The sequence below is a fragment of the Hypanus sabinus genome, chromosome 7 (genome assembly GCF_030144855.1).
Source record: "Hypanus sabinus isolate sHypSab1 chromosome 7, sHypSab1.hap1, whole genome shotgun sequence".
In the NCBI taxonomy this organism is placed as follows: domain Eukaryota; kingdom Metazoa; phylum Chordata; class Chondrichthyes; order Myliobatiformes; family Dasyatidae; genus Hypanus; species Hypanus sabinus.
Genome location: NC_082712.1, coordinates 124,042,723 through 124,069,462, shown reverse-complemented (window position 1 = coordinate 124,069,462; position 26,740 = coordinate 124,042,723). Strand labels below are relative to the sequence as shown.

The following is a 26,740-nucleotide window of genomic DNA, read 5'->3' as shown; positions in this document are numbered from 1 at the left end:
TAAAGAAAATGTATAAATACGTGTCAGGGATATTGCCATCATTCCCTATATCCTTGCACATTGTACTGTATACTGTAATTAGTGGCAGCACCTTCCGTGTATGATCATAATCTACATATAAAAACAAGGCTGACGTTTCACGGGCAGCGATTGACAGCTGTGTGACGTGCTGGGCTGGGAGCTCGGTGATTGGCTAACTTAAGGGTCATTCATGGTGGGTCGCGAAGCTAATTGGCTGGGGTGGAGGGAGGAAGCGAGAAATCCTGGAGCGCCCCGGAGCCGGGCAGGAGTAGGGTGCTCGGAGGCGTCGGTGCGGCAGCTTTGCGGAAGATGTGAGCGCGGCAGCCGGAGGCAGTCAGAAGCCGGCTCCGAGTACGTTTGCTGGAGGACGTCGTTTGAAGTTGATCCCGCGGAGGAGATGCTGCGGCCCGAGGACTCGTCCTGGAGCATTTCGTTCGCCGGCTGCGGGTTTCTGGGCATCTACCATATCGGAGTGGCCAGCTGCCTGTGCGAGCACGCCCCGCAGCTGGTGCACAACGCCAGCAACATCTACGGGGCATCGGCCGGCGCGCTGACAGCCACTGCCTTGGTCAGCAGAGCCTGCCTGGGTAAGAAACGAAATCAGAGACGCCCTGTTCCCGGGACAGGAGTCTCTCTCGCCTCTAATCTCATCCTTTCACCCGTCCCAGAACTCCCCAACTATCAGCGAGGTACCTTGGGCGCAGTCGTCTGTTGGAGGTGCACATTTTACGCACGGGAAGTGTCTGGGGATTGTAGGAGAGAGGAAAGAAAATATTTCATCTGGCGGAAAGATATTTTACAAGCAGGTGCAGCACCTGAAGGTTTTGACCAGATGGAGAGGCGAGGGGTGATGCCAGTGACGTTGTCTTGAGGGCAGGGATGCAAATGCTGGCCAAGAGAAGTCAGGATAGATTGCAAACACGGGAAAATCTGCAGATGCTGGAAACCCGAGCAACACACAAAATGCTGCAGGAACGCAGCAGGCTACGGAAAAGGGTCGACGTTTTGGGACGAGATCCTTCATCAGGAGTCTGCAGGCGGCGGAGAGAGAATCCCAGTCATGGAAGTGACTGGGAGAGGTACAGTACACCAGTCCTGATGAAGGGTCTTGGCCCGAAACGTCGACTGTTCACTCCTTTCCAACGGTGCTACCTGGCCTGGCGAGTTCCTCCCGCATTTTGAGTGTGTTGTCAGTACAAATTGAATGTAATGCTGGTGCAAAAGGAAACAAATCATAATATCAGATTTTGGAACTGCATCCCATTGGTTAGTAAAAACATTCCCTTTAGTCACAATCCCCCACCTAGTGGCCCCTAGCTAACCTATTCTCTGTGACATGATCACCTGCCCGCAACATTCCCTCGCCTCCCACCAAGACTCCAGGCAATTTACAGTAAGTCTGCTAGCAGATGTGGGTGGAAATTGCCCAGAGATAGAAGACTATGGGCAAGTGCTGGGAGACGGGATCAATGGAGATGGGTCACAGATATTGTGGGCCAATGACTGGTTCAAGTCAAGTTGTGTCTATTGCTGTGTGCACAATACCGTGAGCTGAATGTACAAAAAAATCCTTGTGCAGATTGACAAGTTCAGGAAACACAACATATGAATTGTACATAATTTATGTAACAGAGAGGAGAGGGAAAACTGCAGAATAGTACATTTGCTCAAAAACAATAATAGTGGAGCAAGGGGTGGACTGTAGTGTTCTGTTCCTATGGTAGAACTGGGGATGTATTTTAGGTTTCCATGCTGTACAAGATCATAAAACATAGGAGCAGAATTAGGCATTCAGCCCATCGTTTGCTCCACCATTCAATCATGTCTGATTTTTCCCCCTCTCAAGCCCATTCTCCTGAATTCTCCCCATAACCCTTGATACCCTTACTAATCAAGAACCTTTCAACCTCAGCTTTAAATATCCACAATGACTAGGTCTTCTCACTCCAAATTCCTCAGAAGGCATCAGACAGACAACACAGCCTTTGGGATTCTTGATCCATTGTGGAAGAGAATTGTAGATTCCCCTGACTCTACTATCCCAAATTACCACTACAAATCTTCTCTCTCCCACCCCCCCACAATGTGCCGCAGTTCGGTTGCGCATCCTTCCTACAGCACCCACTCTCATCCTTACACGGAGCAACAATCTCGGGAATATTGGGCAAGTTCAGGGGCTGATGCTCGTCTTACACCACCTATTGGATCCCCCTACCTGCCTCACTTGGAGTCATACCTGGCCTCAGATCAAATTTGAAGTAGTCAGTCTGATGGAAGTGACAGCCTGCTGAAACACAGGAGGCTCTTTCCTAATGCATCGCTTATTTCAACCTCAGATTCCAGGTCATTAACCTTGAGCCTGAATTCCTCCAGCAACCAGGTCTTGCTGTAGTTGTGGTCACCAGGAACCACAGTGGAGTCCAACTCCCATATCATGCAGCTATCGATCCTGCACCCCTATTTCATTTAATTTGTTTAAATAGGTACCTTTTTAGTTAATACTACTACATACAAAAAACCTTGCCTATTCTTACCTGCTTCTCACCTGTGCCGCCTTACTGAAGCCTCCCGAGCCAAAGTCCCAGAACCAAAGTTCTCTCCAGTTTATAGTGACCAATGTGCACAAAAATCTTGTGCTGGGCAGTTTTTTGCCCAGTGACAACATGTGCGATCTGAATTTTATATATAAACGTATTCATTTTAACAGCTGGCAAAACACTGTCAATAAGATCTTTGATCTTCTCTCAGTTTGATCATTTTTGCTCCCATTCATCTGCACAAAATGTGTAGCAGACCTTTAGCAGATATTGAAGAATTTTCTCCCTGGAGCCTTTGCCCATATGTGATTTGCTTGCTAAATGATGCTTTAAAAAGTCAAGTTTCAAAATATCACTCCACTTTCTTCCCTGTTGCAAGTTCTTCAGCAATAAATGCAGGTTACACCAGTTTCTGTATTGTACATAATATTTCTTGTAGCTGCATGTTCCTGACCTTGTGAGGTTTTGGTGTAGCAATCTCTACTGTTTCATTAAGCTATTCTGCTTTAAATGAACGAGCAGTTCTTTTGCAATTCACACCCTTTGTTTCTTTGGAATTCAACATGGTGCATCAAGAAGTTTTTCAATGCAGACGGTATAAATTAGCCAGTTCTAAAATCTGCAGACAAATTATCACAAATTCCACATTGTCAACACAGTCCATGTCAGAAACTGGAAAAAGAAATGTGATTGTGTGTGATCATGAAATATAGTTAACATGCCAACCTTTTTCGCGCTGTTTCTTTAGTATGCCAGTAGCAAAACGTGTGTGAATGCACTTGTGCGCATCTTAGAGGGAACGTTGCTCAGATCTTAGATTCCTTCTCTGGCCCACTCGCACAGTGGCTGATCCACAATGGTCTCTGGGACCTTGGCCTCCACCTCTTCTCTCAGAAGCACACCTCATTGATGCACCATCAATAACTCTCTCTGAGACATGAAGGTGAGATAATGGCTTTTATTGACTGGAAGAAAGAACAAGCAGTAGTTGACCACCAGACTACATCCTGGAGACTGAGGCTGGGCTCAGGCTCCAATCACCTTTATACGGGGGTCTGTGGGAGGAGCCATAGTCAGTGGGAGGGGCCACAGGAGCAGTCAGCGGGGTGGGGGGGGGGGGTGGCATGTCCAGACAGGTATATGTAGTTCACCACACTCAGTTCACCACTTTACTCTGCCCACTTCAACAATGGCCATGAGCAATCATTTATGACATGATGGAAGCCCCACAGAGTGAGACAGGATATGCAAGTTCTAGCCAGATAGCCCTGGGGTTTGATATTGAAGCCAGGTTGCTGCAACTGTGTGTTGTCAGAATGAAATGTTGCTTCACTGTGCCTAATGGAATAACAAATTACAATAAAAAATTACAACAATAAAGGAGCAGCATGGTGGTGTAGTGATTAGCACACCACTTTTACGGTACCAGCGACCCAGGTTCAATACTTGCTACTGCCTGCAATGAGCTTGTCCCTGTGATCATGTGGGTTTCCTCTGGGTGCTCGGGTTTCCTCCCAGAGTCCAAAGGCATGCCAGTTGGTAGGTTAATTGGTCATTGTAAACTGTCCCGTGATGAGGCTAGGATTAAATCGGAATTGCTGGGCGGCATGGCTCAAAGGGTCTGAAAAGCCTCCTCTGAGCTGTTTCTCAATAAACAAACAGTATTAATGCCAAGAATAACTATCTGATAAAATGGGTGGGTGTTGTAATCTAGTTATTTTTACTCACTAGAGGATCTGGAAGACTGCAGATCGCTGAATCAGTGATCACTTGTTTCTGGAGATAGTGTTCAACTTTCTTGGAACTCAAGGGGATTTCATAGAACATGAGGTCAGAACTGGGGAAGAAATGAGAATTAAAGTGATAGGCTTTGAGAAATGTTTGCTTATCTATAGGTTTTTTCAATGCAAGTAATTCATGCAGTAGTGACTCAATCTATATTTGAAATTCCAAATCCCTAGTATAAAAAGTCTGATTGTAAATAATGGAAATACTAAATTGGAAGAAACATTTAATTACAAAGTAATTTGAGTGCCTGGAAGAAATTATTAGAATCTGGAGTCAGAGCCTTGCCTATCACAGTGAGGGATAATCTTTGCAGGGAAGTGGAATGTGCCATCAGAATCAATGTAGTTGAGACAGTGACACCAAAGAAAACTTTACAGGAAGAAATATAGTCTTGCAGATCAATGGGCTTAAATATTCATAGCTATCCTTGCTTGAAATGGAGGTGGGGAAGTTAAGGAAAGGAAGCCAAAACAAGGTCACATGACATGCAGAAGCAGGGGTGATATATTTTTGAGTAAGGACAGGAAGCAGTACTTCAGGACCATTGTATGTTCATGGAAACAGACCTGTGTGAGGGAAATTTAAAATATTCCACATATCCCATGAGAAGGCAAAAATAGTTAAATTTCATACATTCTTTCTTGATAATGCATTTTATTCAAATGACTTAAAAGTAATGCCTAAACAAATTAATGAACATGCTGGAAATTTCTACATGAAGCTATCCGGGGCTGTGAATCATTTAACATTTCTTGTCCTCCGCCCTATTGCAGATTTTACCTTTATGTTCTCATGTCTCCTCCACCTTTCCTGCCGTTGTACTTGTTCAATCCCTTTTTAGCTGTTGCCTTAAAGCATTAACTGTTTCTCTCAGCAAAAGTACTGTCTAACCGGCTGATGAGTTTCCAACATTTTCTATTTATACTTAGAAAAACAGTTTGGTTTACCCTGTGTCTATATATATATATATATATATATATATATATAAAATCTTAGCCCCAGGTAGTGTCTTGGGTTGTTTCCTCATCCAAGGGGCCAGACTGAACTACTACTTCCCGTGTCTGTTAGCTTACCCTGAGCATTAGATCATCTATTTACACAACTAGTAACATATAAGCAGGCTATAGTCCAGTGAATGATCTCCTCTAGCTAAGTTTCAGGATCATCACATGCTTCCTTAGACTGGTTGAATTGCGCATTTGTGTTGGTGAACGTGCAGCTCGTTTGGTTATTCTGTTTTTCAGTGGCTGATTTGTGTCTTGCCTCTGCTCACTCTTCATACGTTGTAAATAAATTGCTAAAATCACAAGAGCCCACCATGTTGAAGAGACCATATTGATATCAATAAATGATTGACTAGCAAGTAGGAAGCAGAGGGTGGGGGATGGGCCTATCTCTTTCAGGTTTGCAATCTGTGAATGGTGGGATATCAGTCGAACTAGGGCTGGGTTTACAATACTAACTGTTGATTTAGAGGAATGAAGGAAATTTACACTAGCTAGATTTACGGTAAATATTACTTGTTATTTGAAATAATAAATATTGCTTATTATTTCAAGGGGGAATAGAGTATAATAAACTTATAACAATGGTAGAAGACATCAGCAAAATCACATTGAGAGTACTGTGGACAATTTCAGTCAACCTAATTAAAGAAAATTATTATTTCATTGGAGGAAGTTCAGAGAAGGTTCACCGAGATGATCCCATGTATTAATCAGTTTTCCCTATGAGGAAAAGTTAACTAGATTGGGACTCACTAGAGTTCAGAAGAACAATACCTTGGGTGACCAGACAAAATTAATGTTGAAGGGATGTTTACTCCGGAAATAAGGAGTGCCCTTTTAAGATAGGGAGCATTTCTTCCCTCAGGTCATTGTACATGCTTTGAATTCCTTGCCACAGAGTTGTTGGAGAAGGGTTTGGGTACATGTAAAATTGAGCTAGATTTCTACTCAGTAAGGGAATCAAACATTATGAGAAAAGCGTAAGACAATGGACAAGGAATGTTGAACCAGCCATGATTCAATTGAATGGTGGAACAAGCTAGAGGGATGAAGTGGCCTTGTCCTCTGTCTACATTTTATACTTTATACCTGCATGATATAAAATGATAGTCTAATTAAAGTATAGGGGCCTGGAAAATGGATCATGCAGTGATTTTGCAATGTTTTTTATTCCTTTATTCAATTTTAATTTTAAAAGAACTGTATAAGGAAGTTGAATTTCCTTCCTGCCTTTTTGTTCTACAAGCTAACAGAGAGAAACCTGAAAGTTCCCAGTGCTGTTCATTGTCATACAACACAGATTCGGATGATTTTGCTTTACATTTGCAAATATGTGACTGCTTTATCATTACTTGAAATAGAACTGCTTCAGTAGGTCCCATTCCATGAAATCTCACACTGTGAACCCTTCTCAGACAGATCAAGAGAAATTTTCAACCCTCACAACTGTTCTGCCTTCATTCCCCGAAGTTCCCCCAGTTATGAATTATTAATTTTCTCTTCCTGGTCCTCTGCTATATTCCCCATCCCTCTAATTTTTGCCAACCCCCCCCCCCCCCCCCCAGGAAACCACATCTCAGTGATCTCACCAAAGGTTCTTTTTCAGAGACTTTCCTTCATCGTATCTTCTGGCCACCAAGTCGCAGGCCCATATTTCAACAAATCAGGCGAAGGAATGGACTTTAGGTACTTGGAGTCCAGCTTTCTATCACATTGCACCCCAACCCTCCTGCACTTTGGTATTTTGCAGGAATGAGCCCATGATTAAGATGTATGTTATTCCCCTGTGCACCATGAAATTTATATACCTTTTCAGACGCCATAAATCTCCTAGTGTTAGAGTGTCAGGTGGAGCATGCCAATGGAAAACTGAGAAGTTGTGTTTTCATGATACAGAATAAAGCTGTTGTGAAAAATGTGGGATGTTACAATATTGCGTCAGCTGAGGGAAAGAAAATATTTAAGTTGATAACTTGCTATGGACTTGTTCAAGTTCACGTAAGCCAGGAATAATGGATAGTTACCTCATTGTGAAAATAAAGTGATAGCAGTGTCTGTACTCCTTCATCGTTTTAGATATCTTGTCTTATGTGAATATACAAATATTTTGTCATAACGTCATCAGCCGTAACCGACCTTGGGAGCTGGAATAACAAAATCAAGGACGTTACTGTTGCTTTAAGCCTTGGTCACCCTCATGTTTGGCACCACATCACAAGGAATGATATCAAACTTAAAAAAAGAGGCCGGATGCAGATTCATAATCATACAAAATTAAATGGATTTAATTAGAAGAATAATTTGCTCAAACACTATCCTGAATTGAGTTGGAAGGTGATCTCATTTAGATCTTTGAACCACACCCTTTCATGGTTAAGATTAAAGTAAAACTGTCTTTATTGGTGAAAAAATCTAGAATGGGCACTTTCAGAAGTAAAATCAGGAAATATATTTTTGTGCAGTGGAAATTACTGACTTTCCATCTTAAGCTTTGGATGTTGTTAATAATAAAAAATAAGGAAGGGAACCAGGGTAATGGATCAAAGAGGGGAGGGATGATATTGAGACACTGGGCAGCCAAGTCTGTACCAGCTTCTGGAGCCTGTTCCAATTCCGATATTTCTAGAACCAAAGTGCTGCTTTCTTTCAAGAGCACTTCATTAGAAAGTAACCTGATGCACTACCGTTTTGTCTTAGACTAAATTAAGATATGCCATGAATGTTTGTCTTTACAGGTTTAACCTAAATTGGCAAGATACAATTAAAAATTGTGCTCTCATTAAAACCTCTCAATCTGAAAATTGTGAACTGATTTGAGAATATTTTAATAGCTCTGGAGCCCCTACAGCAGGTTTCACACTTTATTGAGATTTCAGCTCATTTTTGATTTAAATCCACATACTAACCACTTTCCTCAAATTCAAAGTTAGTTTTCAATTGTAGAAGAGTTTCAGAATTCTGTTACTTTGTTCTCTTCAGATCTGAAAGATCTGGTTCTGTGGTGAACTATGTGCCTGTCTGGACACGCCCCCTGCTGACTGCTCCTGTGGCTCCTCCCACAGGCCCCTGTATAAAGGCGATCTGAGGCCTGACGCTCGGCCTCAGTCTCCAGGACATAGTATGATGGACACTCACTCCTGGTTCCTTCTTCCAGTCAATAAAAGCCGATATCTCGCCTTACGTCTCAGTGTGAGTTATTGATGGTGCATCAGGTTCTGATTTTTAAATTTGAACCTTCATTTAAGATTTCTAATCCTAATCAATTTAGGCTCTCTGTACCCACCCTATCAGCCTCATTTAATATCTTGGAAGTCTGAATAAAGTGATCCTTAATTTTCTAAAGTCCAGGCAGTATCAGAATCAGGTTTATTATCACTGGCATGTGTCCAGAAATTTGTTAACTTAGCAGAAGGAGTGCGATGCAATACAAAATAATAGAAACAAGTTTAAAAAAATTGAATGAGTATATCAATTACAGTATATGAATATTGAATAGATTAAAAATCGTGCAAAAACAGAAGCAATATATATTTTTTAAAAAGTGAGGTAGTGTTCATGAGTTCAATGTCCACTTAGGAGTCAGATGGCAGAGGGGAAGAAACTGTTCCTGAGTGGCTGAATGTGAGCCGTCAGGCTTCTGTACCTCCTAGCTTATGGTAACAGTAAGAAAATGGTGTGCCCTGGATGCTGGAGGGCCTTAATAATTAATTGATGCTGCCTTTCTGAGACACCACTCCTTGAAGGTGTGCTGGGTACTTTGTAGGCTGGTACCCAAGATGGACCCAACTAAATTTATGACCTCTGCAGCTTCTTTCGGTCCTGTGCAGTAGCCTCCCCTCTCCCCCCCCCCCATACCAGACAGTGATGCAGCCTGTCAGAATGCTCTCCACAGTACATCTATAGAAGGTTTTGAGTGTATTTGTTGACATACCAAATCTCTTCAAACTCCTAATGATGTATAGTCACTGTGTTGCCTTTCTTATAACTTGGAGTATCATACAAGTTTGAGTGATCTTTGCTTATAATTGCACTCTTTCCAGGCCTGTGCTGTAGGTGTAGTCTAACCAGGTGTACGGTGCAGTGGAACTACTGTCCTAAGGTTCTCCACTAGAAATCTTCTTGACTTTTATGGTTCTTTTTGTCCTAATCCATTCCATTTTGCCTGCATTCAAAAATATTTGACATTGTTTTGCCAATCTGTAGAACTTTGTTAATGTGGAACAGTCAGGACTTCTCTGGTCTGTTAAATGTTTCTTCAATTAATTCACTGTTTTAAGATGTTACAAAGTAGATCATAAATGTCCAGTGAATGAAGTGCATTGCTAGGGAATGCAGTGAACAGCACCAGGTGAGTTTCCAAAGGAGTCCAGAGCTAGGCACTCGGTTGTGTTAGGGTGAATATGAGAACTGCGGTGCCACTGTGCACAGAAAGCACCAAAATGGGACTCCAGTGCAGGAAATGGGGCCCCATTGTGTTAAAGGGAGCACAGGAATTAGTACATGATAAGTCAGATGCTGAACTATTGAGATTTCTGAACAATTGTAGATGGGATTATTAGTTTTACTGGAATATTAGTTCATTTTTTAATGTTTCCACCAACACCACTTAAAACACTGCCTATCCTATCATGATTCACAAATTGGATTGTAACCCCAGCATACATCGGTTATAGACAGCCATTTGCCAGATCCTGTCAAATGGATGCCTCCAGACCATGGATATTGCCATTGCCAACTTAAGTTCCAACTCTGGGCAGCTTCAGACCATGGGTCCCACCATCGCCAATTCTGGTTCCAGCAACCCCAGATGACTTCAGACCAGGAATTAAGTAGCCTCTAGCCCTGGCTCCAGCCTGACCCCGGCTGCTACCAGCTCCAGGCTGAGGCCTTCCTCACTGCCGTTGGGTGCCTGGGCTCCCCTGCCCCCACTACCACTCTCCAACCCCAGGTTTCTCAGCCACCCCCATAACCTATTGAGTCCTCCAAGCCTCTATCTTTATCCCACCCTCCCTTCCCTGAACACCTCAACCGAGACCCCACCTCCTCTGACTCCACCAACTCTCCTCCCCCATCTGATCCTAGCTTTAATCCCTGCTGTGCTTTCACCATTTCCTCTGACACTCCTCTCTCTGATGCAAGAGCCTTGCCTTTATCCCCATTTGTCTGCATTTCAGTGATCTCTGCACCCCCCCACCCCATCCTTCTTCAGTCACTTCTGTCTCCAAGCCCACCTCTTCAGCAAGAAATCAGCAACCTGTACTGGTGACCACTTCTCCTATCTCTAAGCTGCCTCCTCTTCTTGGACCACCCTGCTCTTGTTCTATGCCTGCTCCTGATCTTTTATCTTTTTTAAAATTGGCAATGATACACCAACTGGCTTGACTTCAGCACTCCTCCTCAAACCTTACCTTCTCTGAACAGATTTCCCTCTACTCTCTCTGTACCAATCCCAACCTTGGCATCAAACATGCAGACAATGGCAGTGCTCTTGTCATCTGGTAGGCTGACCTCTACTTTGCTGACTCCAAGTGGCAAATCTCAAACACCTCTTACTTGCCCCTCGAAAAGGACCCCATTCTGAGCCATCAGGTCTTGTCTACTGCACTTTCCCAACTTCATCAACAGAGATCTTCTATCCACTGCCATCAACCTCATATTCCCCTTGTCTTGCACTGCTTGTTTCTACCTCCTACCCGATCCACAAACCTGACTGTCCAGGTAGGCCCGTAGTCTCAGCTTGCTCCTGCCCCACTGAACTAGTGTTCCTACACCTCAACCCCATTCTATCCCCCTTGGTTGATTCCCTTCCCACTTGCATCCAAGGCACTTCATATGCTCTCGATGTCCTCATCAATTTTCAATTCCCCGGTACTGACTGCCTCGTTTTCACCATGGATGTTCAGTCCCAATACAGTTTTCTATCCCCTATCGAAAAGACCCAAAGGCCCTCCCCGTTTTTCTCAATGAAAGACCCAACCAGTTCTGCTCCACTACCACCCTCCTTTGTCTGGCGGAAATGGTCTTCAACCTCAACAATTTCTCCTTCAGCTCCTCACACTTTTTCCAAGCTCAAGTAGTAGCCATGGATCCCAGCTATGTAGAATAATCCAAGTTCAAAGCCTTCCCTGGTAATGATCTCCAACTCTTCCTTTGTTACATTGACAATTGCATTAATACTACTTCATGCACCCATGTTAAGCTCATCAATTTCATCAACTTTGCCTCCAACTTCCACTCTGCCTTAAATTCATTTGGTCTCCTTCCTCAGTTTCTCCTGGCTATACCTTTTTCCACCCTGTCCCCTGTAAGAATGCTACACCCTCTTCTCGGTTCCTTTATCTCCACCATGTCTGTTCCCACAATAAGGCATTCCTTTGCAGGACATCAAAGATGTCCACTGTCTTCAAAGAACAGGATTTCCATTCCTTTACCATTGATGCTGTCCTCACCCACATTGCCTCCATTTACCGGACATTCATGCTTCACCCATCTAGCCACAGTCTTAACGTAGGTGGAGTTCTTTTTGTCCTCACCTACCACCCCATAAGCTTCCATATCCAACATATCAGTCTGCACACCTTCCATCATCTTCAGTAGAATCCTACCACCAAAGGTATCTTTACCTTCCCAGCCCCCACTCTCTGCTTTCTCCAGGGATCATTCCCTCTATAATTCCCATGCCCATTTGTCCTTCCCCAGTTATCTCCTTCCTGACATATGTCCATGCAAGCGACAGAAATGAATACACCTGCCCTTTCACCTCCTCCCTCACTTCCATTAAGAGCCCCAGATGGTCTTTCCAGATGAGGCAACACTTCACTTATGACTTTGTTGGGCTTGTCTATTGTATCTGGTGCTTCTGATGCGGCCTCCTCTACATTGGTGAAACCCGACATAAATTGTGAGACCACTCCATTGAGTACCTCCACTCCATCTGCCAAAAGTGGAATTTCCCAGTGACCAACCATTTTGCTTCCTATCCCCATTCCCATTCCAACATATCAGGCTATGGCCTCATCTTTTGTCAAGATGAGGCCATTTTGGTATTCCATCTAGGTAGTTTCCAACCTGATGGCACGAACATTGACTTCTCCTTCCAGTAATATTTTTTTCTTTTCCTCTCCTCCTTACTCCTACTCCACACTCTGGCCTCATTCTTCATCTTCTCACCTGCTTATCAACTCCTCCTGGTGCCCCTCTTTCTTCCCCAGTCCATTCTCCCCTCCTATCATATTCCTTCTCCAGCCCTTTACCTATCCTATCTGGCTTCACCTATCACCTTCCAGCTTACCCTCTTACCCCACCCCAAACTTTTTATTATGCCCTCTTCCCCCTTCCTTTCCAATCCTGATGAATGGTCTCAGCCCAAAACATTGATGGTTTATTCACTTCCATAGAAGCTGCCTGACGTGCTGAGTTCCTCCAGCATTTTGCATACATTGCATTGAAATCCTGCTCAGCAGCAGTATCTGTTGTACAAATATATTGTTGGCCAGATCAATAATTCATTTCACTTTTATTTACTTTAGATAATGTAGTTTCTCTAAAATGATTTTTTTCCTATAATAATACATCGTTATTTCCTATCGCCTCTTTGCACCTCTGTCCTGAGGCTGTCCTTTCTTTAATGAGTTTTGGTATGACTGGCACTATAATGGGAAGTTTGACTTAGGGCAGAGGTCGGCAACCTGCGGCTCCAGAGCCACATGCGGCTCTTTGATCTCTGTGATGCGGCTCCCCGTGGTTTGTTAGCTTTTGAAATGTAATTCGAAATTTGAAGATTATGGTGATCTTGTACAATCTGAAAACTTTGCGGAGACACCGTTTCCTGGCACATCCGAACCAGCTCACAATTAGCCACCGTTCCAGCTAAGGGAGATAGCCTACGGGGGTTTGTGAGTACGTGTCTTTTGGAGCATCCGCGCCCACGGGGACGGGTTGAGGGAGGCTTTAAAGCAAGGCTGTTTAGTTCGAATAAAGTTACCTTTGACTGCAGTGTCGTTATTTTAGCGCTGCATGTAGCACACCGCTACAATGTGTTTTTTTATCGCTATTAATATACATCACCACTGCCAATGCCTGACACCCGCCAGTGCGCGCTTTCTTTTAATTCTTCGATCCAAGGTAGGCTAACTATGGAGTAACCTTCAACCCAACGTCTTTTTTTTCGGAGTTCAAAATGTTTTTGTTGCATGCAGAAATGTAATTTCATTTTCTCTGCAGGAGTTCATCAATTTCATAAATGCAACACATTATAGTTTGTTTATACATAGCATAAAGGCAAAAAAAAACCCGTTGTATGCAGTGTTATTTCATTTTGTGGCTCCCAGTGTTTTCTTTTCTGTGGGAAATGGGTCCATATTGGCTCTTTCAGTGGTAAACGTTGCCGACCCCTGACTTAGGGTGTTGTCAGGTATTGACCATTTGGCTGGGTTAATCTCCTCTTCTTAATTTGTTTAATGTTCTATCGGCCTGTATTCACATTATGTATTGCTACTTATTCAATCACATGCTTTCTTTTATCTTTCAGTTGCTCTTTCTCTTACCTGCATAGCTTCTCTCCCTCTACTTCCCTCTCCCCACACTTTTACCTTCCTCTGTCCCATCCCTTCTCCCTTGCTGTTTCTCTCTTTCGCTGTCTGTCTAGCTACCCTTCTTTTGCTGTGTCTGTCTTGTTCTTTCTCTTTGTGTCTCGCTCTCCCCCTCCCCTTGCAGTCTGTCTCGCTGTCTCTCTCATGCACACTCTTGTGAAAACCTGCAAAAGACCATAACCCTATCTCCCTGTACAAAGCAGTCCCGATATGGCATGTAGTGCTCCACGTTGTTTGAATGTTACAGATCTCAGTGCAAAGGATGCGTCTTGTGTGTTGGCCCTACAAAGAAAAAAATAGTATAAAAACTAGTTTTTCTAAAAGTAAATAACAACAGTTGTTTTGCCAGATAAGTGACATTCATAATCACATTGGAGACAAATTCTACAGTTGATGTCATTAGGAGACTTTTTAAGCCATGACAAAGGTCATAGGAAGGGTGAAAATCCTGTGGGGAAAATTGGGAATCAAATTTCCAAATGGATGCTAAGATTCTTGCAAATGGGTACAATATTGCAGCTCAACATCTAAGCTGATTTTTACATTCACAGCACTTTTATAGAATCATACAGGTCTAGACGGGTAATGAGCACATTCCATTTTTACAGACGTTCACAAGTTGGTTTTATCTGTCAGTGGGGTAGATAAAAATCATTCCATGTGGTAACTGGTATTGCAATGGATGGCATCAAAGGCACATAAAACAGATAAGAAAGACCAATCAGTAGAATGGACAGTTGGGGGGTGGTTTCGGTAAGAGGGGGAGAGTGAGGAATGAATGTAGATATGTACTTTGTACTTATGAATTTTTTTAAACTCTCGGAATTCATTCATAAGTAGGGGTGTCCTTAAGTCAGATGTTTGTAGTACAGGACTGACCCATAGGAGCTTCTGAACAGAAGCACTTTATTGACCATTTAAAACTTGACAATATTCATCAAATTGTTCATTAGAAAGCAGCATGGAACTGTGTTTGTTACAAGTTTGTTTTTGTTCACCCCCTACTCAACCTATCCAAGGGGCACTGAACATTTTGATTCATTAGTTATTATCTAATTGAGTAAAGAAAGATGAAATATAATTCCTGCTCAGTTAGTAAAGGTTGACCGCTCTGAGTGGTCTGTTTACTGATTAAATAGTTGCGGATCTGAATCATTTTGTTTTGTGTGAGGTAACTAGAAATTGGTGTGCATACGCAGATAACATTGCTATCCAAAAAAACTGCTTTAGTTCATTGCCAAAACAATTTTCAAAGCCATTCTTTTCAGGAACTGACCCTAATTCTCTGAAAGTATCAACAATGTTCTCGGTACAAATTGTATTGCTTTGCCAGCTACCAGAATGGTTGATAATCACGTTCGTTGGACATTTGGCAATTGAATATTCTGAGGAATAGAATCTGTTGCAAAAATACTGAAATGAGTCAAATCCAGTAAAATAAACTTAAGTTTTAAGATTGGGGGAAAGAATAACTATATAGCTTCCTGCCTAAACAAATTAGTGGAGTTCCTTTATTATCCTTGGTCTTATCACCCAATTAAAATATATTTCATTGGTTCCTTTTATAGAGGTAGCAAACTTTGACAATCCATTAATAAACCATGTGAGGTGACTTCTATTCACATGATTCTATTGCTCTCTTGAAAAAAATAGATTTCAAAAAAAAACATTGCATTTTGTGAGAGGGCATTTCACAGCTACACTCTGTTGCACTCAAGTCCCATAATGTTGGATTCAGTGCACTAGTGTGTACAAAGGCCTCACTTCACTTCCTGTGCCATGTTGGGGTGAGTGGAGGCCGTCGGGCTGGTCAAGGATAGTGTAGTGGAGGTAGAAGGGCAGCTGTTGGGAAAGTAAGATGAGGGAGGGAGGAGAGTTCAGGAGTATGGATCTTTATTAACAAATCTTTAGTCATCAGTCAGAATCAGGTTTAATATTTCAGTGTCTATTGCATCCAGTGCTCCCGGTACAGCCTCCTCTACATCGGTGAGACCCGATACAGATTGGGGGACAGCTTAGTTGAGCACCTACGCAATAGACAGGATACCATACCATACAATACCATCACAATAGACAGGACCTCCTGGTTGCCACCCACTTCAACTCTGCCTCTCATTCCCATCTAGATATGTCCATACATGCCCTCCTTTACTGCCATGTTGAGGCCAAACTCAGGTTGGAGGAGCAACACCTCATCTACTATCTGGGTAGCCTCCAGCCTGGTGGTATGAACATTGAATTCTCCAATTTCCGGTAATTCCCTCCCCTCCCCCTTCCCCTATCCCAGGTCCCTCTCTGCCTCTCGCCCCTTTCAACTTTCTGCTTCTTTATCTACAGTTCTTTCATGCTTATTCCCTCCCCCCCCCCTTTATCTTTCCTCTGATTGGTTTTCCACCTGGCGCCTCTAGGCCCTACCCCCTCTCCTATCTCTATTACTGGGTCCTCTCTTTCCCCCCCCCCCCTTTCCTGATGAAGGGTCTTGGCTTGAAACGTTGGCTACTCTTTTCTCACGGATGCTGCCTGGCCTGCTGAGTTCTTCCAGCGTTGTGTACGTATTCTCAGGTTTAATATCACTGGCATATGTCATGAAATTTGTTATCTTTGTGGCAGCAATACAATACAATGCATGATAAATATAAAAAGGCCTGAATTACGGTAAATATTTGTGTATATTAAATAGTTAAGGTAAAGTAAGTAGTGCCAAAAAAATATTATATAAGTAGTGAGGTAGTGTTCATGGGTTCAATGGCCATTTAGAAATTGGATGGCAGAGAGATAGAAGCTGTTTCTGAATGGCTGAATGTGAGCCGTCAGGCTCCTGTACCTCCATCCTGATGTTAGCAGTGAGAAGAGGGCAAGTCCTGTGCGGTTTGAAGATGGGCTGTCCTCAATGACACACACCGCTCCTTAAAAATCCTTCACTAGCTGGAGATTGAGGTTGATGATGATGATGTAGCATTCTCCTGTGTAGTTTTAAAGGAGAATTTCATGTATATAGTGTTCTCCAGAATGTTCTGTGTTGTTCCATACTCAATGCGATGCTATTGAAGTGTAAAATCAAAGAGAAAATGCTGAAGGTGAAGCAAGTCTGGGAGAGAAATAAAGAGTGAGTACTTCAGGTTGTGATCTTCAATTAGAGCATACAGTGGAAATGTGCTCCTGTTGCAGGTAATGAGAAGAGCTAGTGAGAAGGGAATATGGGATATCCAGGTGACATAAATACTGTTGGTGTCACTCAAGAGAGCTGGTTAACTGGTGCATGTCGGATAATCAAAGCTGATTTGCCCTGGAGAGGAGAGTGAGGATGGTCCAGGGAAATGAGCAATACTGCAATTGTGAGAATGTTGGAAATCTGAAATGAAAGAGGATGCTGGAACTACTCGGCAGATGATGCAGTTTCTGGGGGGAGGGGGGAGGGAAGAAAATGAACTGAATTAAAGTTGCATGTGGATGATCTTGCGTCAGAGCTGGCCAGGATTGACAAGAAAGACTGGTTTACTGAAACTGTTGTTGAATTGTATTGGCTGCACTGTGACTTGAGGGGCTGTTCTTCTTTCAAGCTTGCAGTGAGTTACGTTGGAACAGTGCAGAAGACAGAGTAAGAGAATTGCATGCTATCAAAGATGTTCCCTTTGTTTCATTCCTGCCCTTCTCTGCAACTTTAGACCCAGCTGTAGGTGAAACGCCATTAACCTACAACATTAGCTCTGTTCATCAATGCTGTCCTATATACTGTACTTAATATCCCCAGCATTGTATACTTTAATCAAAAATAATTACCTGCATCTGCAGTATTTTTTGCTCTATGACTATTGTCACTTCTAAAGTACACTATCAGAGATTCAACAACAAACTGTTTAATTTTGTCTTTATAATCTAGGGAATGTATACATCCTACAGATTTGTTTTGCAGGCTTAAACTTTGTGCCACGGCCTTATGTGGATATAATCTCAGCTGAATAAAAGTCCTGTTTTAATGGGAATTTGAAAAACCATCATGTAATTCAATCACAAGAAGGCAACTTTCTGTTCTGTGGCAATACTGTGTATTTATTTAGATTTTTTTTAATGTGGTAAAATGTAAATAGTGCTTCATATTTGGGGCAAGACGAGCAAAGTCTGGTTTGCTCAAGGCTGGTTAATGACTTGGTCCAATATTGCCCCATAAATCCTCAGGCAACCTGAGCCTACCGATCTTTGGGACATCCAGTGGGGAGGTGGAAGCCCAGTGTCTGCAAGTACGAGTCCGTGAGAATCTGGAGGCTGAAGACTGCCTGATCTGGGGTTGTATGTATTTACATGTTTATTTTAGGGACTGGGAGCACACAGTCTATGCTCCTGCTGTCCTTCCCTTCCCTTGCTCTCCTTGGCTGTATCTCAATGCCTCTTTCTGTGGCTTTGTGCTAAATTTTATTTGATCACAACCGCGACGTGCATGAGGAAATTTTCAGTCTGCTAACAGCTTACTCTGGTTTTATTTCAGATTTCTGGTATCTGCAGATACCAAAAATTTGAAATAGAAACAGAGTGAGCTTGGAGCACCCAATGTGTTAGGCGACATCTGTGAAGAGAAATGCAGAAATAATCTGGCGTCACCCTGAACCTTTGACTCCGTTTTCTCTCTCCACACATGCTCCCTCAACTGCAGAATCTTTCCAGAGCCTTCCTCTTTTTGTTGCACAATTTAATATTGTTGTTGGACCACAGAACTATGGCAGACGTAGGGGTCTGGACTTAGTAAATAAATATGTTTTGTTTCTCTTTGAAGAGGAGGGTTGACAGCCTTAAGATTATTTGAACTGGTGGATGAGTAAACATTGCACTCAGCAGCCACTTTATGAGCTAAACCTATACCTATACCTATTATACCTATATACCTATTATACCTATACCTATACCTATACCTATTATACCTATATACCTATTATACCTATACCTATACCTATTATACCTATATACCTATTATACCTATACCTATACCTATACCTATTATACCTATATACCTATTATACCTATACCTATACCTATACCTATTATACCTATATACCTATTATACCTATACCTATACCTATACCTATACCTATTATACCTATATACCTATTATACCTATACCTATACCTATTATACCTATATACCTATTATACCTATACCTATACCTATACCTATTATACCTATATACCTATTATACCTATACCTATACCTATACCTATTATACCTATACCTATACCTATTATACCTATATACCTATTATACCTATACCTATACCTATACCTATTATACCTATATACCTATTATACCTATACCTATACCTATACCTATTATACCTATATACCTATATACCTATTATACCTATACCTATACCTATTATACCTATATACCTATTATACCTATACCTATACCTATACCTATTATACCTATATACCTATTATACCTATACCTATACCTATACCTATACCTATTATACCTATATACCTATTATACCTATACCTATACCTATTATACCTATATACCTATTATACCTATACCTATACCTATACCTATTATACCTATATACCTATTATACCTATACCTATACCTATACCTATTATACCTATATACCTATTATACCTATACCTATACCTATACCTATTAAAATGGCCACTGAGTGTATGCTTGTGGTCTTCTGCTGTAGCCCGTCCACTTCAAGGTTCGACATGTAACACACACGACTTTTGCAATGCGTGGTTATTTGAATTACCATCTCCTTCCTGTCAGTTTAAACCTGTCTGGCCCTTTTCCTTTGACCTCTCTCATCAACAACACGTTTTCACCCACAGAACTGCCTCTCACTGGATGCATTTTGTTTTGGTTTTTGCACTGTTTTCTGTAACCTCTAGAGTGTTGTGTGTGAAAAACTCCAGGAGATCCAGCAGTTTCTGAGAAACTCAAACCAAAAGCCATTCCACAGTCCAAGTCACTTAGATTGCATTTCTTCCACAGTCTGATGTTTGGTCTGAGCAGCAACTTGACTGCGTGCTTTTTTGTATTGAGTGCTGCACACGTTTGGCTGATTATATATTTGCATAAACAAGCACTTGTACCTAATAAAGTGGCCACTGAATTCACCTCGCATTTTCATCAGTTTGCGAAGAGTTTAATAAAGAAGCTGCCTTGTGCAGTATTTTAGCCATTCTCCACAATAGAAAGAGATGCTTCATAAAGCCATCTGTATCCTAATGATGTCACAAAATGCTTAGCCACTAAAGGAATACTTTATGAAGAGCAGTCACTGTTATATTCAGAGAAATGTGACATCTGGAGAACTCTTTTTCTCTTGATTGAGTGGTGTTGTGGGATGTCCTACCTTGTATGCGGAGATGAAGAAACCTTGCCCATGCTGAGAAGCTGCATCAGTAAAAGTCCCGCACTCCCTCAGTGTTAAAATTCAAAATTGTTGGGAATACTATGGAAAGAGCCTTTTACCTCTTCTAGCCTGCAGATTACTTCCCCCAGAGCCCCTCCTCCTTCCCTTTCTCCTGTGGTCCACTCTCCTCTCCTATCAAATTCCTTCTTCTGCAGCCCTTTACATGGCTTCACCTATCACCTTCCAGACAACCTCCTTCACTTCCCCACACCTTTTTATTGTGGCATCTTCCTCCTTCCTTCACAGTCCTGAAGAAGGGTCTTGGCCCAAAACATCGACTGTCTATTCATTTTCGTAGATGCTTCCTGACCTGCAGAGTTCCTCCAGCATTGTTGCTTTGGATTTCCAGCATCTACGGACTTTTTTGTGTTTATAATAACAGAGTTATCTTCTCTTTTCTGCTGAGCTTTTTATCAAAAACCATTGGAAATTCACTGAAGCCCCAGCCCAGATTATTGAACTTGTAATAGGCTGATATTGATGGGAGGGTCCTTGGTCAAGACCATATGAATTTAGATTTCAAGTGCCAAAGTCCAGCTTTATTAAGGGGGATTCCTGGTGATGGTTACATTGGGGATGTCTGCAAGGAAGAATCCATCCTTCTGAGGTTGTGATCTATTACATTGTCTAAAGGAAATGTGAACACTGAATTGTATTGTAACATTGGGCTATAAATAAAAGGCAGACCTGAGTGGGGGAATGCCATAAATCTGCAAGCAGGAAGTATTCAGTGGCTTGATTAGTTGCTTTCTGAGGTGAGATTGAGTAGTGCAAAGTAGACCAAAGTGGTGCTTCAGCAACCAGAGTTCAGGGCTACTAATCCAAAACAAATGGACTGAAATCCACTAAAGCACTACAAGAATTAAGTTCAAGTAATTAAATAAATCTGAAAGTTGAAAAAGAAATGTTTGGCAGAAAATCCCATCTGGTTCACTTGGGGAAGGGAATCTGCTAGCTTAGGCACGACAGCAGATGCAGCAACAGTGCTGTCCCTTATCTCCCTCCTCAGTTTGGGGGCATTCGTGCATGGGCAGTAAATCCCAGCGATGCTGGAAAGTACTCAAAATTTAAAATGTATTTTGTAATTTTGACCCACCTCCATCTCATTGTTTTGCACTTAGTGCATCTAACATTTCAAAGTTCAAAGTAAGTTTATTGTCAAAGCACATGTATGTCACCATATACGACCCTGAGTTTCTTTTTTCTGTGAGCACACTCAGCAAGTCTGTAGAATAGAAACTATAGCAGGATCAACGAAAGATCAACCAGAGTGCAGAAGACAATTGTGCAAATATGTGCAAATGCAAATATAAATAAATAGTAATAAACAATGAAAACATGATCTAATGAGATAGGATCCTTAAAGTGAGATCCTTGGTTCTTGGAACATCTCAATGATGGGCAAGTGAGTGTGGGTATCCCCTCTTGTTGAAAATTGCTGAGGACATTCCCTGCTTTGTAGTAAGTTCAGGGCTTGTAAAATATATTTGTATCCCTTTAAGTCAGGTTGTTGGAGCTTCGCACTTGTGGGTTACCACATTAAAAATTATGCTGTCAAATCTATTTTAGATAATGCAAAAAAATTGGGTCAAGTGGGTATGACTGTTCTGCAAAAACAAATGTATTTTCAACAGCAGGAACACTGGGAATGAGCTTTGTGATTGAAAAGGACTGAACACATGATAGAACAAGCTCACATCAGCTTTTGTGTTTTTCAGGATAGGTCTTTGAGTTGAGCATGACCCATGCACATTTCTGGAATGAGTTGACAATTTGTATTATCACATGTTCAGTATTTCCAAACCACTTCCCAGTTCCATCTTTATCTCCTGCATGGAATGAATAGTCTGAAACTAATCTATCCTTTGAATCCAAGGGACTGAGAGGAAGGGAGTTACACAAATAATTTAAAGCTTTGACTTGTATCTTGGGAACAAATGATTATTGACAGACCCATGTGTAGAAGATCAATCAATCTTTAATTGCTCTGAAGAAAGTAGTCTGCCAGTCATTTTTAGTAAGAGTCAACCTTATTGCAGAGCCAGACTGGGTAAGGATGTGTTATAGGCACTGAAAGAGCTGAGTGGTTCCAAAGGTCTGATATTCAATTGGCCATTGGGAATAGATGATCTTAGAGATGATATATGTCAGCCACTTGACTGAGATGGGCAGCGTAGAAACTTGCTCACATGTGCACTACATTGAAGGTTGCCCCACTAAGTTCAGGAGCTGGGATGAAGTTAATGAACGGTAGTGTGTTTACATGAGCACAAACTGAAGTTTATACAACCTCTGCCCATTACTAAACACTACCCCAACATTGACACCTATTGACTTTTTTGCCACTCAGTAGGTACAGCCAAGGACAGTGCAGAACAGAATGTGCTGCTGGCTTGCTGTATCTTATGATGTCATTGTTCAGTTTTGCAACGTGCTCTTTGCATGTTTGAGATGAGTGACGGGTAAAGAAAATAATGCTCACAATGTGGGAGGATTTTTAATAAAGTACATGAACAATATATTCACATGCAATTGCGTGCCAGGATTTACGCTTGTTGAGATGTGACTGGTTGATGCGAGCCATTTTAGCACTTCTGAAGCTGCTGTTTGCAGGAGCTCCAAACTGCCTACTGAAAATGTTGTTAAACACCAGGCACGAAAGTAATGAGAAATCAGCGAGCATGCTGGAGCCATTTGTGCAATGTTGCAGAGGGTTGCAGATTCTTTTATCATTGTTTGCTCGTTTCCCAGAGTCAGCAGTGTGATACATAAAGTGCAAATTAAGTTTAACTTTGGTGTCTCTGCCCACTCATTTTGTACCAACAGAACGTCAAAGAGCAAACACCTTGCGTTCCGCCTGTAGCCCATATGTCAACTTGGAACAGTGGTGGCATTCTCCCAGATTTGAAACTTTCGCTGCAGTAATTGAACATACAACCTATGTTGATCCTCCATCATGGCAGTATGGAAATGCTTGAGATTATTTTACAGATAAAGTAAAAAAAGCTGCTTTTTGGGTGAATGTAAGGAATCCCACAGTACAAACTAAAGAAAATTATGCAAGTTCATTCTTCATCCATGCCTATATATTTCTTTCATAAAGAGTTAAAAATAAGATTGTACTTCAAAGTTAGGGAATGCTTTACAGCATCTTTCCAGTGGCTTGGTATAGTCTCAATGAAGGTGGATGCCTGCAAGAAAATGAATCTCAGGGTTGTATATGGTGACAGATGTGTACTTTGATAATAAATTTACTTTGAACTCTAACTATGGACTTTTAGTAAAAAGCATTTAACATGCTGTCCTCGGCTGTTGTCAGCCGGCTTCTCAAGCCTCAGTGCCATTCACCAATTTACTAGGTGAAATTCAGCTGATCATACTGAAGCATGGATCAGATCTGATGCATTTAAAAGTGTGGAGCTGTTTCTGGATTGGTGGATCTGTACCTTAATTTCCTCTGATAGGGGTTTATTTTAATTTTACCAACGTAGGCAGCTGGGCAGGGAAAAAAAAGTGGTATTTTTCCACAGGTCTTGCAACTAACTTCCTCACTTGAAGTCTTCCTCCTTCAGGCAGAGCAGTTATTTGTTAGACAGAGCTGGTGAAGAGTCTTGCCCTGAAATGTCGACTGTTAATTCCCTGGAGTAAACACAATACTGCATTTTGTGGTATTACTCAGCATCTCCAGCATCTGCAGAATCTCTTGTGTTTAACATTAGTTATACTCCGGGAAACACTCGGAGAGCAAGGAGTAACACTGAATTCGCAGCATGAACATGGGAAAGGCAGATGAAATCTGACAAGGGAGGGCCCTAGTGACTCACAGAACAGCAAGCTTTACAAAAGCACAGACTCTTTGGGAGAAGGCCTAAGGTAGACCACAGACAGTATGCTACTTCCTAAAAATCCACAGGATATTTTGTAGACTGATGAACAGAAGTTCTGATGTTAGAATTGTGCTTACCAGTTTCAGTTCTCTGTTAGCACTTTGGTTTCTGTCCTACATGACAACATCTTTCTGGAGGGGGAGAAAAGAAACAAAACATTCTTTCCATTCATTTCTATCTTGCCTATCATCTTTTTCTCTGTCCTGTCCCTTCACCCTCACCATCTCCCAAGTTTCTGGGCAAGATTCAAATGATCATAGAATACCATGGATGAAATGTGATCTATTTAACTGTGAAAGTTTCATGAGAGGGAGGGAGAAGGGGGGAGAGAGAGAGATGTATGAGTATTAGAGTTGAGTAAAGGGAATTACAGAGGCATGGGAGAGGAGCTCGCCAAAATTGATTGGAAGGGCTCTCTAGTATGGATGATGGCAGAACAGCATGGCTGGAGTTTCTGAGAGAGATTCAGAAGGCACAGGATAGATACATCCAAAAGATGAAGAATAAGGCAATTGTGAGAAAGGAAGGCAAAGACGGCACAAAAACAAAAGAAAGGATATATAATACAGCATAAATTATTGGAAAGTTAGAGGACTGGGAAACTTTTAAAAACCAAAAGACGTCCAAAAAGCAGTGAGGGGAGAAGATGAAATATGAAGGTAAGTTAGCCAGCACTATAAAAGAGGATACCAAAGTTTTTATAAAATATTAAGAGGTGAGAGTGGATATCGGAACACCAGAAAGTGATGCTGGAGTAGTAGAAATGGGAGCAGGGGAGAAATAGTGGACAAACTATTTTGCATCAGTCTTCATTGTGGAGGACACCAGCAGTATGCCAGAAATTCAAGAGAATTGGGGGCAGAAGTGAGTGTAGTTGCTATTGCTAAGGAGAAAGTGTTTGAGAAGCTGTAAAGTCTGAAGGTAGACAAGTCACCTGGATCAGATGGACTACAGTCCAGGGTTCTGAAAGAGGTAACTGAAGAGATTGTGGTGATCTTTCAAGAACCACAAGATCCTGGAGTTGTTTCAAAGGACTGGAAAATTGCAAATGTTACTCTCCTCGTTAAGAAAGGTGGGCGACAAAAAAGTATATTATAGGCCAGTTAGCCTGACTTCAGTGGTTGGAAAGATGTTAGTCCATTCTTAAGGACAAAGTTTCGGGGTACTTGGAGGCACATGATTAAAGTAGGCCAATGCCAGCATGAGAAATCTTGCCTGACAAATCTGTTGCAATTTTTTGAGGATATAGCATGCAGACAAAGCAGAGTTGGTAGATGTTGTTTACTTGGTGATGCACCATCAATAACTCACTCTGAGATGTAAAGGCGAGATATCGGCTTTTATTGACTGGAAGAAGGAACAAGCAGTGAGTGACCACCATACTACATCCTGGAGACTGAGAGGCCGGGCTTAGGCCTTGATCGCCTTTATACCGGGGTCTGTGGGAGGAGCCACAGGAGCAGTCAGCAGGAGGCATGTCCAGACGTAGTATGTAGTTCACCACACTTGGATTTTCAGAAGGCCATAGACACGGTACCACACATGAGGCTGCTAGACTAGATAAGAGCCCATGGCATCACAGAAAAGTTACTAGTATGAATAGATGGTTGATTGATGGCAGGAGGCAAACAGTGGGAATAAAGGGGGCCTGTTCTGGTGGGCTGCTGGTGACAGGTGGTGTTCTGCAGGGGTCGGCATTGAGCCTGCTTCTTTTCATGTTATATGTCAATGATTTGGATGACAGAATTAATGGCTTTGTGCCCAATATTTGTGGATATGTGAAGATAGATGGAGGGGCAGGTAGTTTTGAGGAAGTAGAGTACAGAGGAGGTTCATGAGAATGATTCCGGGAATGAAAGTATTAACGTATGAGGAGCATTTGGTGGCCCGGGCTGTACTCACTGGAATTTTGAAGAGTGGGGGGGGGGGTCGGTGGGGGGGGGGGGAAATCTCATTGAAACCTGTTGTTTATTGAATCACCAGGATAGAGTGGATGTGGAGAAGAGTATGTTTCCAGTAGTGGGGGAGTCTAGGATCGTAGGGCACAGCCTCAGTAGAAGGACATCTCCCTCCTTAAAGAATTTATTTAGCCAGAGAGTGGTGAATCTGTGGAATTCTTTGCCACAGGCAGCTGTGGAGGCCAAGTCTTTATGTATATTTAAAGCGGAAGTTGATAGATTCTTGATTAGTAAGGCCATCAAAGGCAATGGGATACGGCAGGCAAATAGGGTTTATAGGAATAATAAATCAGGCGTGATGGAATGGCAGAGCAGGCTTGATGGGCTGAATGGTCTATGTCTTATGGCCTTGCGATCAATTATACCTTATTGCAGTGTGAATGAATGCTGTCCAAAACCATTCACTGCCCATTTTAAATTGTTTTTTTTTAATAACTTCATGCATATTTTTTGCCAGGATCCATCAAAACTGCAAACCTGCTTGCATGAGCTCACGTATTTACAGTCATATGCAGGCATTCTGTTCTATGTTCCCTCCTCCTACCTTA

The 26,740-nt window shown here is 42.1% G+C and overlaps 1 protein-coding gene across 1 annotated transcript in view; it reads left to right on the top strand.

Moving 5' to 3' along the window:
• Positions 1 to 263: 263 nt before the first annotated feature.
• Positions 264 to 26,740, top strand: part of pnpla2 (patatin-like phospholipase domain containing 2) — an 82,021-nt gene continuing 55,544 nt past the window's right edge. The window contains exon 1 of the mRNA XM_059975515.1: positions 264 to 608. Coding sequence (XP_059831498.1) covers positions 419 to 608 — 190 coding nt within the window. The 5' untranslated portion in view covers positions 264 to 418. The remainder of the gene's footprint in view (positions 609 to 26,740) is intronic.